Raw genomic sequence first — 14,101 nt, 5'->3', positions numbered from 1 at the left:
TGCAAACTGGCTCCTGTTAGCACTTAATATTTTTTCTTTGATGCTATTTTTTAACTTGCTTGAAGCAAAGGTTTCTTACAGCACTACTTGTTGCCAAGAACTAATATAGTAATCAGCAATGCAAAGAAGTAAAAGAATTCCTTCCTCAAAATAAAAGGAGGCTGAATTTGTAGGCTGTTTTTGTTCAAAAACTTTAGGAAATCATTAAAATCTAATTTTTATTTAAAGCATAAACCACAGTCAATGCCTAGACTTGCACTTGTGTCACACAGTTACAAGATGAGCCTAGATATGCAGATAGTCAATAAAAACCACAAACAAATCTGCATTGAGTGTATTCCAAATCAGTGTATGCTCTGATACAGTTTCTGATTTGTTTCAAAAACCTAGAAGTTTTGGTCAGATGCACTGGCCAGCTTCTAAATTCTCTGTGCTACTGTACACCAACTGTATAGCTGCTCTCCCTCTTTCGCTTGGAAATGCAATTTCATAGTGGATTTGTTTGAAACTCTCCTATTTGCTCCTTTGTGAAATCCCCCCTCTGCATAGGGAAGGTGAAGTAGAAATTAAATCACACCTACAAAATGAAGGCTTTGTTAAAGAGAGGAGTGTTGCAAGTTGCACAAAGATGGTGAAGATTTGGGGGCAGCCTTATCAACCCATTTAAATGTGGTGATCATTCATATGTGTATTATGCAACAAGAGGGTCAGCTTTGTCACCAGCACCCTGCCTCAGACTTCCATAAACTTCACTGGAATTGAAAACCCTCCAACACAATGTAGATCAGAAGGACTGGAGGACCTGATGGGTAATTAAAGTAGGGGACAAAGATGATTATCAAAAGGCAGCACATTATATACTTACATCCCTTTTAGATGAGCTGCATCATGATCACAAGTGAAAATTAAAGTATTATCAGGCAGGAAATACAGAGCCTGCTGATCTTCTGCTATTAACAACCAACCTCTTGCCTAAAACAAAGCTAAATGTGATGGAGGTAGCTCCTGAATGGTTACCTTGACCTGAATTTTCCGAATGCCATAAATACCATGCAAGTTTCTCATCGCTTTTCTAAAAACTATGACTGCTTTCACTGAATAATGAATTTTGAAGCCACCTAAAGGGTATTTAGGAAACCCATCTGATATCAGAACAGCTCTTACAGTACAGTTTTGCTCTTTAATATGAGTCCAAAAGCCAGCTGCAGCCTTGGCTACCAAATTTTTGAGATGGGGGCACTATTTTCTATTAAAAAGCCTGCACTTATCAAGCATTTTCAGAGAGCTTATATTCAGGATTGATTTCTGTGCCTAGTATTTCTTGTGTCTTTTGGCATGAATAAGAGAAGCTTAATACATTTGCAATATCAATGTATTAGTATACAAAAATCATGCCTAGATTAGCTATATTAACAATTAATATATCCCCATTTATCTATGTGACCATTACTAATAAAAGGTCATTTTATAAGTGATTTAATGTGTAACCAGGAAAATCAGAACCAATGCAAAGATAAAAGCCTCAAAATACTAAATTGATGGATTGTGTGCACCCATCCTTTGCATTCTGTCTTGTCCTTGCTTCCCAGCCAGTGTAACTTTCAGGTTTGTTCTTGTATCTGATCACCAAATCAAGTCCTTCATGTCCAAAGGAATGGTAAACAGTAGTCACAAATATCATCACTGAGGAGAGTCTTCTGGTGATGCAAGATACAATTTTGATATCAAGCACAAACACCAAGTACAGAACACAACACCGTGTGACCAAAATTCTGCACTCAGAATAGTTCTTTGCCCAAAAGAAATGCCTATCTCCCTATTTCACAGAATCACAGAATATTCCCAGTTGGATCATTGAGTCCAACTCCTGCCCAGCATCACCTCCAAGAGTCACATCAGGTCCCTGAGAGCGTTGTCCAAATGCTCTTGAACTCTGTCAGGCTTGGTGCTGTATATTTGTATTTGTAGTTTTCAGGGATATGGGTGACAGCAGTTGCACAGACTAGAGAACACTAAGCAGTTCAGCTGAATAAGAATGATTTTCTTCACAAACATACATTCTTTCACTTCAAATCTGCATGTCTGTTTTTCCTCTCTTCTGTAACCATTCAAAACAACCCTGCAGTCCACATATGAAGGAAACCCTGTTAAATTGAAACCTTTATGGTCAAGTTCTCTGATATGATTTCTCTCTAGAGTCCATAAGCTTTGAAGTATTATGAACAATTCAAAGTTCAGTGAGACAGGAAATCAGCACCTCTATGTTTCAACTTCATGCTTCTGCTTACCCTCTACTATTCCTGGTGGGAAAAAAATCTTTTGGCTTGGAAATAATAATAAGCAGCTTCTGCTTATGGTCTAGCATTAGGAAGAAAAACAACCTCACAGAGACGCTATCAATTCTTCAGTAGGCAGGGTAATTATTACCAACAATTCATACCACAGCTAGCACAGCAAAACTCCCACTCTAACTGTATTTAACTTTGTTTATTGAGGACAACAGACATCTTTTCTCATATCAAAGCCTGAAGAGGGAATTAGAACAAATTCTGGCACACAATCACATTCTTTTAAAATACACTATTATACATCATGAGATCCCTGAAACCAGAGAAGTTTTCATAAAATTCAGACCACATTATTTCAAAAGGTTTGGAGGGGAGGGATAAAAACAATAGTAAAGAAATGATAGTACAATTACAGTCAATGGCAAATCGATTGAAAAAGGAAGCAGGAATACCCCTATGATGACACTGCATTTCCTGAAATGCAAATCAAGACACCATGTTGTGTGATGTGTGAAATGCTGTCTGCTCAAACGTTGAATAAAAACAGAAATCCTTATTGCTTATTTATTTAGCTGGATTGTTGCTATATACAGAGTATGAAAAATATGTTTATTGGGTTACAACCAGAAAAATACATGGGGGGAAATTGAGTATGGAATTATGGATGTCTGACAATGCTATTCACTTTGACATAACATGGATACTAAACAGGAAGGAAGTCCCACTCACAGTCAACTCAAAGGAGTTACCTGCACAAGGCCAAAGAAACAACATTAACTGAATAATCACAGAATCATAGAGAGGGTCAGGCTGGAAGGGACCACAGAGGGTCACCTGATCCCACCTCCCTGTTCAGTCATGGTTATCCCAGAGCACCTGGCACAGGATTGAGGCCAGGTGGTTCTTGAACATTTCCAGCAAGGGAGACTCCATAACCTCTCAGGACAATCTCTTCCAGGGCTCAGTCACCTGCACAGTGAAGAAGTTCTCCCTCATATCCAAGTGGAACTTCCTGTGCATCAGTTTCTATCCACTGCCTCTTATCCTATTGCTTGATACCACTGAGAAGAACCTCTTGACACCCCCTTGATTTTAGAAATAAACAAATACATATATTACTGAAACTGAATCCCAAAGTGAAACACACCAATTTTTAAGAAATAACTTTGAAGGTAAGTGTTTAATTAGACTTTTGGTCAGAAAAGAAATATTGGGTTCTCATATGTATTATTCATTATAGAAGTACATCATGATAGAGTCTTATAAGAAGTTGCTTAACTAAAAGTATAAATTTGCTTAACTAAAAGTATCAAATGTAAAAGCAATTTTATTCCTTTGTAAAAAAAGTGTGACATTTTACAAGAAGGTCACATTGTTTCACTGGCAGATAATGCTTACATCAGTGATGTCAGGTTTCAAACTTCTCAGGGTTTCAGTAATGATGTAACCCTTAAGATACAGATATAATCCACAATCAAGACATAAACCACAATACAGCATAGACATGACACATTATTCATGGTCAGGAAAGTATTGTATTATAAATGACTATTACAAAAATATGCAAAAATTATAGTTCAAGTCTTAAATTTACACTCAGGAATATTTCACAATGTTATAAAAAACAATTCAGACTTTCCTTTGCCAAATTGACAAATCAACATATCTATACTGGGATGCTACTGTCCCTCAGGTACCTGTAATTTAAGTTTTTGTGATTCAGGTCTCGTAAGAAGCTTAGACCTAACATGATAAGTGATTAACAAGCTGAACAGCCTTGTGTGATTTCCTCCACAGTCACACCCTTCAGTTACTCTAAAAAATTCTTAAAAACAGGCTCTCATAAACAAAAATTATCCCAGTGGCAACTCTTCCACCATCTCAGTTTGCCACTTGTAGAAATGAATTATTTACTGAGGAGGAAGGGGATATCTCCTCCGGTGTGGATGTCCTGATTCTCTACCTGGAGAGAGTAAGAGAGGAATTAAATACATTCAAGGAATATTAAAGCAGGAAAACAAGGGCTTATTAAGATAGCCTGCAAGAAAAGTTACATTTATACATATCTTAAAAAAAAAAGTGTCCCTGTCCAGTTGGTGTGTAACTGTGGCTAGTATTCTGATATCTTGGAGGATAAAGTACATGGTGGCTCTTCTTAAAACCCTTGGGTGACTATAACTTTCAAACCCAGTCATATTAATGGGTTGGGATAGTGAATCTCACCTGTGGCTGGTAGATCTAACTGTATGAATGCAGGTAAGGATAATATACTGTTTAGAACCAGACATAAACTATATTTACAAATATTTTCATTCTGGTTTAAGTGTGTCTGTGCACAACACTGCTTTAGTTAGAGTCCTATTAGCAAAGGAGCACTCACAACGTAAATGAAATCTTTTCTCAGCACTGAAGTTCTACCAGGTCCCCATCAGCATTACATTTCTACCAAAATCCTATTAATCAGAAATATGCTTGAAAGCAACACCAGTGTGGAAGACCTAAGTATCTTGCAAATGAGAGGCTGCTTGTATTATCAGCAGTTATGTGTTTTACAGTGCACTAAGACTGAAGTGAATGTACCCTTTTGATGCAATTACATTCTGTGAAGAAACAGATAATTAACAGTGTTTTCCATAGTTCTTCATGCTCAGTTTATTATTAGGTTCTTATAGAATGTGTTTACATTGTGATGTAAAACAATGTATTAGTGGTCTTAACTTCTAATTAACGAAGTTTGTCTATCAATAGGGTATATGGGCTATGGTGTGGTGTTGCAGCCACAAACCTAAAATCCATAAATTATCAAATAAGAAATATTAAGGGAAAATCTATCTTCCTGAGGCTTAGATGTCCTGCTCTGAGTAACATGGATATGCTTTTATCCATTTGTAACACACAGCCAAGAAATTTATGGAGAGAAGTTAATGAATAAAACCAAACAAAAAGCCCCCCAACCCTCCCAAAACACAAAAAAAGCCACAGCTGAATTCCCTGTTCTCAAAATACAGCTAGAGGATGAACTTCTTATTACAGCATCTGGCTGGTTATTATTATTGACCATATAATGAAGGATGTCTGAGTCCAGTTCTTGTTCTGCCTGAGAGGATTCAAGCCATCCTCTCAGACAAATACCACTGCTTCTTGGGCTGATGCTTTCTTGGTGGAGGCACTCTTTCCTCCACTGGTGAAGCTGAGACATTGTCACAGAATTCTTAAACATTAACTGATAAGAGAGAGCAAAGGCTGCCTAATCATTATGTACCCTCCTGACACAGAAGATATGGGTCCCATGGTTACTGTTCCATTATTTTTCACTGCATTTAATCCAATGATTTATATATTATAAGCAACAGCAGGAGCCATAACACTGTACCATGAAAAGGTACACAGAGGATGGGATAGACAGATATCAGTAATATTACTAAGGAGTTTTATTACATAAACTACCACAAACAGAAAAAGACTACTTTTTTGTTCCTTTTTTTCTCTCTCTTTGGTGAGACACACATACAGCAGAGACAACAGGTACATAGAAAAGTAACCCAAATACCTGTGCTAATATTAGCAAACTTAGGAATAGGATTTTGTCAAAATGAGTCATGTTGGCAGATCACTTTAAAAGGAGCTCTAAAACATTGCAGGGCCCTTTTATAAGGACAGATTTATTTTTCCAGTAAACCTGTTTTACTTATAACACAGGTGATATAACTGCAGTTATGGGATCATGTTTTAAGAGTATCCTGAGGGGAAGAAATAGGTCTAGTGTAGAAGAAGCCAAGATGTTTAAATAATGCTACTGAAAGACATTTATAACACAGCAGCACAGTTACTGTGGAACATACTTTGTGGAATGCACCTAGCCATAAGACCTCTGGAGCCAGTCAGAGATTATGTGACCCCTGAATATCAGGTCATTTCTTCAGATGGTCAAGAACTGGTAACAGTGACCAGTTTGGGTCACTATGTCAGCATACATACTCTATAATTTAGTTTTATATTTTACATAGAGGGTCAAAGAATTTTACTTGTAAATCAAATGATATTATCTTACTCTGAAGCATTCAACAGTGGCAGCTGAAACACATTAAAGACTTCACTGTATCTATTTATTATTTATATTTCCTAATCACATCAGCGATCTTATTTGAAAACCTCACCTGGAAACATGAAAGAAATTCAGGCTCTGTAGACTTAATAAAATAATTGATGTTTCTTAGGTACCTCTCTTCCTTTTGCTTATTTTCTTTAATCTACGTGCATGAGCTTCAACTCACAGTAACGAGGAAGTAGAACTGAATTAAATCAGCTCAACAATGTTATCCACAGTGGTTTTCACTGAAATGTCTGTTCTGTTCAAGAAGTGAGACTGGTGAATGACTTAAGATTAATGCCAAGGCAAGATAGAACTTGCATTGGTATCACTTAGGCAGTGACCTGGAAGCAGAGACCCTGATCTAGAAAACCACTTAAGAATGTGTTTAACTGTATTCATATGCTTGAGTGTTTTGTTGAAGTATGAACGAAGATCTGCAGCTAAAGACTTCAGACACATTTCTGTGCAGCTGTGCCAATTTGTTTTAGAACTATTACAATTTTAAACACAGCTCAGCTGAGACCAAGCATGAAAATTACAAATACCACATGAAAGCTCATTTCCCAGAACACTTTGAGTAGAAGATGACTGCAGATTACAGTGCTACACTCCACCTCACCCTGCAGAGTTAGTTTTTGCAAATGGCAATACACAACTGTGTAACTGATGCAAATTTTGTTGCTGACTGCTGTAGGGTAACTGCACACATAAACATGAACTGCAGGTAGACAAAGAGCTGTTATACTGATGATAGGAGCACTTCCAAACCCACAAACGTGTACCCATTTTTTACCTTGGGATTGCAGATGTCTTTGTGTGAACCCCCTCATCTGGTTATGATATGGAGAAACAAAATGACTTCTGTGTGGCTGTTGGAGCCTGGGATTAAAATCTCTTTGTTCTCTTCCTGGAAAACAGTATTTACTAAGCAATTCTGACAGTATGTAAGATTAAATGAAGAAAAAGAGAGACAGTGTATTCTTTTTCAGGAAAGAGTATTTCTTAGTTTTGTGCCAAAATACTCATGCACAATTACGGCCTTTCCAAACTAAAGTCAGCCTAACGAGTATGGTTCTTGTCCTCATTTCCATCTATGCACATCATGATTACAAGCTGTTAACAAGCGTATTTAGAAACCAGATCAAAATTTTATGACACAGATTTGGAGACTGCAGTCATTAAAACAAACAGAAATCTCTCTCCAAATTGGAATCACAAATCATTATTAAAATGGTTAAATATAGCTCTCAAGGAAAAGCAGATGCTACCAAGGTCTGGTATTATAAATCACCAACAGATATCCTCAATTTTGAGTGTCCAGCATGGGCTTGTTGTAGAGCCAAATCAGAAGTCTTGATGCCACATAATGCAAAGTACTGGACTAGCAGAAAACCATTCTGTCTTGTCATCTGCTCAAGAAATTCTGAAGGGGTAATTTTTATCCTCACAGACATTATAACTGATTAGGTGTTAAGCAAGTAGTAGATATAATATGAGCATAAACACTGAGATTCAGTGTAAATTATTTCAAAGTCTCAAAGCTTCAACATTCAGGCTGATCTGTGACTGATGTTAAAAACCTTTTAGATGTTTTTTTTTCCCCAAAAGTTAGGCAGATCAGGTAGGGAAAACAAATTTGCAAACTGAGTTCTTTAGCAAACTGATCCATAAAGCTGGGGGAAAAGAGCAAGATCTTAAACACAGTTCTTCAAATTGCCCAAAAGCTCTCTTCTATATTGAAATATGTCAGCAAATCCAGTAAGAAGTACTTCACCTTCAATGCCTCTCTCAGACCTTCAACTATCTATGTTAAATAGCTCCCCCATGGGAATGAAAGAAAAAGCTGTCATTAAATTTCTCCTATAAAAATATATTTAGTCACCGAATAAATAGTGATGTTTCTCTCAGTGAATGATACCTATTGCATATATCTCACTGACTATGTGCCTAGTTAGAAGATACATATTCTATGTAAACTTGGGTGATCACATTCACATAAATTGCTAAAAAGGGAAGTATTTTCTTAGATCAATTCATTGCTTCTCGGAGAAAGAGAATTTATTTAGCTTGATGGACTGCCTATGTAATTGCTGCTGCTGTTGAAGGATAATTTAGCTCATCAATATATTAATTTTATTGAGAAAATTCACACAATGCCAACCTGTGTTAAATCCATGCCCTCTTGGTCTGCTCTGTATCGTTCTGTTCTTTGTCTTGCAAACCTTGCAAATGAGAGATTTCAGATTCTGGAAGGGTGTGTACAAAGACTCCTGCAGAAAACACAGTTAAAAATCAATGACTTCTGCTCCTCTTTCTTCAGGTGCAGCACAAATTAAACATATAACAACAATAAGACTTGACTGAGCCACACTTTTGCATGCATGAAGGTGGTAGATTTGGTTCACACTTTTACAGGAAACGAAGTTTGAACACTCAGTAATAAATGTGGATACTTGGAGGGATGAGTAGGGGTGCAGAAGAAATGATTTCCTCTTTCTCAGTGAAGTATTTTTTCCCTTCTCTGCTCACATCTGTAACTCCCTTGCTGTCCTGTTCTATGACCCTGCACCTGTAGATATACTTAACTAGACTTCATCAGCAGTACCTCAGGCAGAGATGGTTAAAGCGTCCAGAAAAGGACTGGTAAACTCATGGAAAATACACCAGTTAAAATCAGTCTCTTAATCTCATACATTAGAAACAAAACTTAACCCAACATCTGCCCCAACTCCTGACTAATAAAACATAACTAAGTCTAAAAAGAAATGAGGGAATTAAATTCAAGTGTTGACCTTGTGATCTGATGAAAAATTATAGTGTCAAAAGGATAAGCTGAAGCTATTTAAGGATGCAATATTAGAGATGTGATACATCCTTAACTTTCTCTGATGTCTGTGAGCTTTGAAAAAGTAGCTGATCTTAGAATGTACTTCTTTTTTTCCTGATTGGTACTGGGCATGTGGGATTTACTACACAATAAAGAGAATTAGGAAAAGAGATTTTAGAACAATAGCATAATTTGTGATTTCCATAAAATTGAACTGATTTTACAGGATGACATTTCCTTTTTTCGGAGCAGGAAGGAGAGAAGAAGATGAAAGGATAAGCTAAAAAATCTAATAGGTAGCAAGACTGCAGTAACTAGAGAGGTTTCTTAAATTAGAGGTAGTCTGACTCCCTGAACACTGCTGAGAACTTGCATAATACATTTTTTGAATTAACAAAACTCTTTAGTTTTTAGTTTAGTTTGTACAGAGACTTAACTAAAACCCACAGATTTTTTTAAATTTTGTTTTACCACACAAACTGGGTCCAGCCTGTGAAGAACATCCTCTAATGAGAAATACCTTCCATTTTATTCTTGGGAAAATGTATGGAGGTCAGATGGAAAGCAAGATCAGAAAATAACAAAACATATCATTTATGTCGACCTCATCATGTAATTTGGTTTTAATTTAAAAAAAAAAACAACTGATCATGAACATACTCATTAGTGAGAAGCACAATAAAAAGGCTAATAAAGTGATAATATCATTGCCTCACTTCTTTATGAGACTATTATAGGCAATTTTCTGTGTGGACAAACAAACAAATATGATTACAGTTTTGAAAAACAGAACTAGCATAATATGAGCTTAGCATAATTTTTTAAAAAACCAAGATGGGTCTATTTTTATTCTTATCAGAAGCTGTCAATTTTTTTATCTTTAACAGCTGTTAGGCTACAAAGAGCTGAGCTACACAAAAACTTGCCCATAAAAATATCAACTGTATTTACTGCACACATATTCTTCTTTTGGTGTAAGAACCTGTAGGAAGCAAATACTAAAATGTTCAAAATTTTTGATATACATGTAAATATTTAACCAGGTTTGTATTTCCACTGTAACTGTCAGAAACCTATTAACTGTATTTTAGCCCATTGTATTCAAAACAACACTGATTCTGAGATTGCCTCAAGTCCCTGAAGTAATGCAACTGTCCAGATAATAGAGAAGGGACCCTAGGAGTTAGGAGACAAGCACTGAACAACCAAAGGAATAACTTTTCCCTATTATTTTTCTTTTCCATAATAAAACATCCCATGTAGAATAACTTTTTTTTTTTTTTTTCTGAATACAATACTGTCACTACCACCAGATTAGATTTATGGTGTTCAAGGTTAGATTGTTAACAAACAAGTGCTGAAAGATCTTGCCTTCCAGCAGTGCATTAAGCTCTGCCAGGAACGAAGTACCATTTTTATTTATTAAAGTTGAACTTATAATAATAGGAGAAACAAATCACATATACTTGTTGCCTTTCCAGTGTTCCCAGCTAAATTGGCATGTCTTGGCAATTCTCCCCCAAACAGATTCTTGCCTCAAACTGATAAGCTGAAAAGCTGTTTTATAAGTCTGGGTACATATCTCTGCCATATATGTACCACAAAATTGTACCTAAAAAAGAAAAAGATATTTAAACTGCTCTAAAAGTTCACATAGCTGGAGTATTTTTCCTCACAATGGAATAGTTTATTGGGTTTGTTTAAAACAGAGCATCAGGCTTTTAAAAACCTTAACCAAGATATTTCAGTTGACCCACCATATTTCTAACTCTGTTCTAGGAAAGTAAGATCTTTCTTCATCTTCATTATAAAACAGTAAATTAGAACTCCAGTGCTAACACAAGATTTGAAAATGTTAGTTAAAACATACTACATAACACATTTAAAAACACCTGTATCAATTAATATAAAAGTTTTACAGATTTAAATATGTACTATCAAAGTCATCCACTAAACTGAATTCTACCCAAATGGAAAATAAGTATCAATTTCAGACAGATCTGGATACTTTTACATTTTCCCATTTATTCTTTAAACCCTCTATTGTTTTGCAAAAGTCCTGCATGAAATTCCTGGATGAACCATTAGCCCAATCCAAAATCTACTGAAATCAACAGACCAATTAATAGGAACCACAGGATTTGGATAGAGGTTATGGTCCTAATCATATGATTGAACACATATGGAAAGGATTATTCTCCTCCTTCATGATAAAAACATGTTCATTCCACCCACCCACAAAAGCTGCACTCCTCACTCTAGACCAGCATGGTATGCAGCTGGACACAAAATCACAAAAGAAAACCAGTCATACAAAAACAACTGGCATTGAATGCATGAGATCAAAATAAATCAAAACTGAAACCTTTTTTCTCTGTAATTACTTTAACCTGAAGTGATACATTCAGTAGCAGGTAAAAGCATTTCAAAGGTAAGATTTTCAAAAGTAATTAAATGATACAGGCTTTTCAGACACATTATTTGAAAAAGGCACATTAATTGAAGATCTTTAGAGCTACCTTCCCAGATGGGCACAGGTCTGCCCAAGCATCTCTCCACATATTCTGTGCTGGTGGGGCACGAGCCAGGTCTGGTTTGAGGCTTCACCAAGTGCATCAGTACAGTCCTGCACTGAGCCTAGCAGACCCTGCCTTTGAGCCTGGATATGATGCCCTTTTGCAATGCACAGTGCTCAGCAGGACCCTGGTACCTCCCTGCCCAGACATGTTTGAAATCATACTGGTCTTTTGGTACACAGCATGCAAATCTTATAAATCCCCAGATTTGTAAGATCAAGTGGGACTGGGAACTAAATAAGTACTTAGAGCTATAGGAAGGTACTTGGTGAGATTCTAAAAGAAATACCCATATTTACCTATTCTAAAAGAATGCACCTTCTTCTGATTTCCAGTTCCTCTTTGAATTTGCCAAACCCTCATCTCAAAATTTAGATTCCTTAATGCCTTTAAAAATATCAATCTTAAACATTTGATTTTTTAAAGGTATTCTTAATATGTTGCTTAAAATGTTATGGGAGAAAGATCTCAATAATATCTCAGTACTAGAAAACTACTGTGGGCATTTTCATTCTTGAAATTGACAACTATTTTCCTTGTATTATTTTCTGAGTAGCGGGTACAAAAATAAAGGTAAAGTTACTGCTTCCTTCATAAGCTCAGTATTTCTACTTTTTTTTTAAAATATTTTTTTTGTGGAGAGAATGAGAAAGGAATAAGAAAGAAGAAAACTACAAAGAACAGGTTGCAGTGTAAACATGAATATTAAAGCAAACAAAATGGACAGGTACATTTTTACAAAGAACGCAGAACTAAAAAGAAGTGATTACTCACATTGCCTTCCAAAAGTTCTTCCACAGAGCAACCTCGGTGTGACTGCTGGTATTTTTCTTGAAAAAGTTTTCCATCAAACACTGCCCAAGGCATCAGATCATCCATCCTGAACGGAAAGCCGCAGGCACTGTTGGCCATGAGCAAAGTCGTAAGGCCACGGATAAGGACAGCGCCCAGATGTACAGCCCTGGAGTCTACTTGTGCAAGCTGTGAAAACACACACACACACACACAAAGGCAGGTCTCACAAATCAGGAAGTATGAGCCATCTTAACATCACATATAGACATGCAAACAGCAGAGAAAATTATCAACTGTCCCGATGTTGTAACAATGATGGCCCTCTGCTCCACAGCAGAATTTGTCTCGGGGCTCTGCATCTAGTTTTATTCAATAAAGTGAAAGAAGTTAAGTTTAACAAACACAGCATCCCATTCAAATTTTTAAGACAAATACATCAAAATGTACATGGAGAGACAAAATAAATGGTTTTGTAGTATTTTTCAAGCATTAGCAGCTCTGCAGGAAAGAAAGTTCTGTTAGTGGAATGCAAAACATGAACTGGGAGTACAAATTGATGTGTACAGCGATCCACTGACCTTCCAGAGTTTGCTTACCCCGGAAATGTTACAGTGTTTAGAGATCATTTAAATTGCAGGATTTGACAGAATCAAGTTTATTGTATGCAAGCTTTTATTTTAAACACTCCAGAATTTCCTTTGACTGTAATCTGAAAGTCAAATTATTTCACTTCAACCTGGATGTATCTAGAAGAAATACTGAATTGTGTGACAACATTTAGAAAATGCAAAATGAGAAACTCAACAAGACAATTAAAACTCACAGCCAAAATAAACTCCATGGGTACATTTAACATCCTGTTGTGGCAGAGGACAGAAAAATATAAAACCTTGAATCCAGTATGGGGAAAACTCTGATTTTAAGTATTGTTTAAACAGTACAAAGCTCCTCAGTGGGCAATGCGTTTTCCAGTCTGTACCAAAGCAGTCTGTTAGGATCAGGAGAGATTCACAACAGTGTGGCCATCAATACTGTAATCTATGGTAGCTAGTATACCCTTGCAGTATAAATGATATCGGAGATTGAATAGTATCCAACACAATGCCAAACAGAATGGGCAAAAAGTGACTCAAATTGTCTTAGCCCTAGCTCCTGGAGGGCTGTGAACTCTTTGTCTGAAATGCAATGGAAAGGGTTGGCCATTATTACTACATCTTACATCTTGAAAGATCTCCAAAAGACTTAAAGGTACAGATACACACCATCAATGCCTTATGCTTTAAAAAATTACAAATAATAGCAAAATCTGTGAAATGTAGCACTAATAAATCAGAATTTTTCCTTCCTAAGGTCCACATAACAAAATCAGGAAACCTTTGCTAGCAACAAAGAGCTACAAAGCTTCTTCCAAAAATGAAAATCATAAATAATTTGGAGAATGCACCAGACCCTGGTGAAGGAGTTAGGTTTTCTGCACTGTTATGCAGTGAGTTGAATACTGTTGCATAATTTGCCCAGGTGA

The 14,101-nt window shown here is 36.4% G+C and overlaps 1 protein-coding gene across 6 annotated transcripts in view; it reads right to left on the bottom strand.

Annotated features, from left to right (window-relative positions):
- FAM120B (family with sequence similarity 120 member B) overlaps positions 1–14,101 on the bottom strand; it is a 75,250-nt gene that overhangs the window by 24,070 nt on the left and 37,079 nt on the right. For 3 of the 6 annotated variants that reach the window (XM_005518568.3, XM_088052796.1, XM_014263325.2), the window contains 4 exons: positions 12,559–12,765; positions 8,543–8,651; positions 7,175–7,288; positions 2,473–4,251 (listed from right to left, as the gene is read on the bottom strand). In XM_005518568.3, the coding sequence (XP_005518625.2) occupies positions 4,199–4,251; positions 7,175–7,288; positions 8,543–8,651; positions 12,559–12,765 (483 nt within the window). In that variant the 3' untranslated portion in view covers positions 2,473–4,198. Of the gene's footprint in view, positions 1–2,472; positions 4,252–7,174; positions 7,289–8,542; positions 8,652–12,558; positions 12,766–14,101 lie in introns of those variants that run through there. The other 3 variants (XM_088052795.1, XM_088052793.1, XM_088052797.1) reach the window with 2 other exon arrangements.

The sequence above is a fragment of the Pseudopodoces humilis genome, chromosome 3 (genome assembly GCF_049639895.1).
Source record: "Pseudopodoces humilis isolate 2021_Gansu_Grassland_sample_001 chromosome 3, ASM4963989v1, whole genome shotgun sequence".
NCBI classification, from domain to species: domain Eukaryota; kingdom Metazoa; phylum Chordata; class Aves; order Passeriformes; family Paridae; genus Pseudopodoces; species Pseudopodoces humilis.
This window is presented reverse-complemented; position numbering and strand designations above follow the sequence as displayed.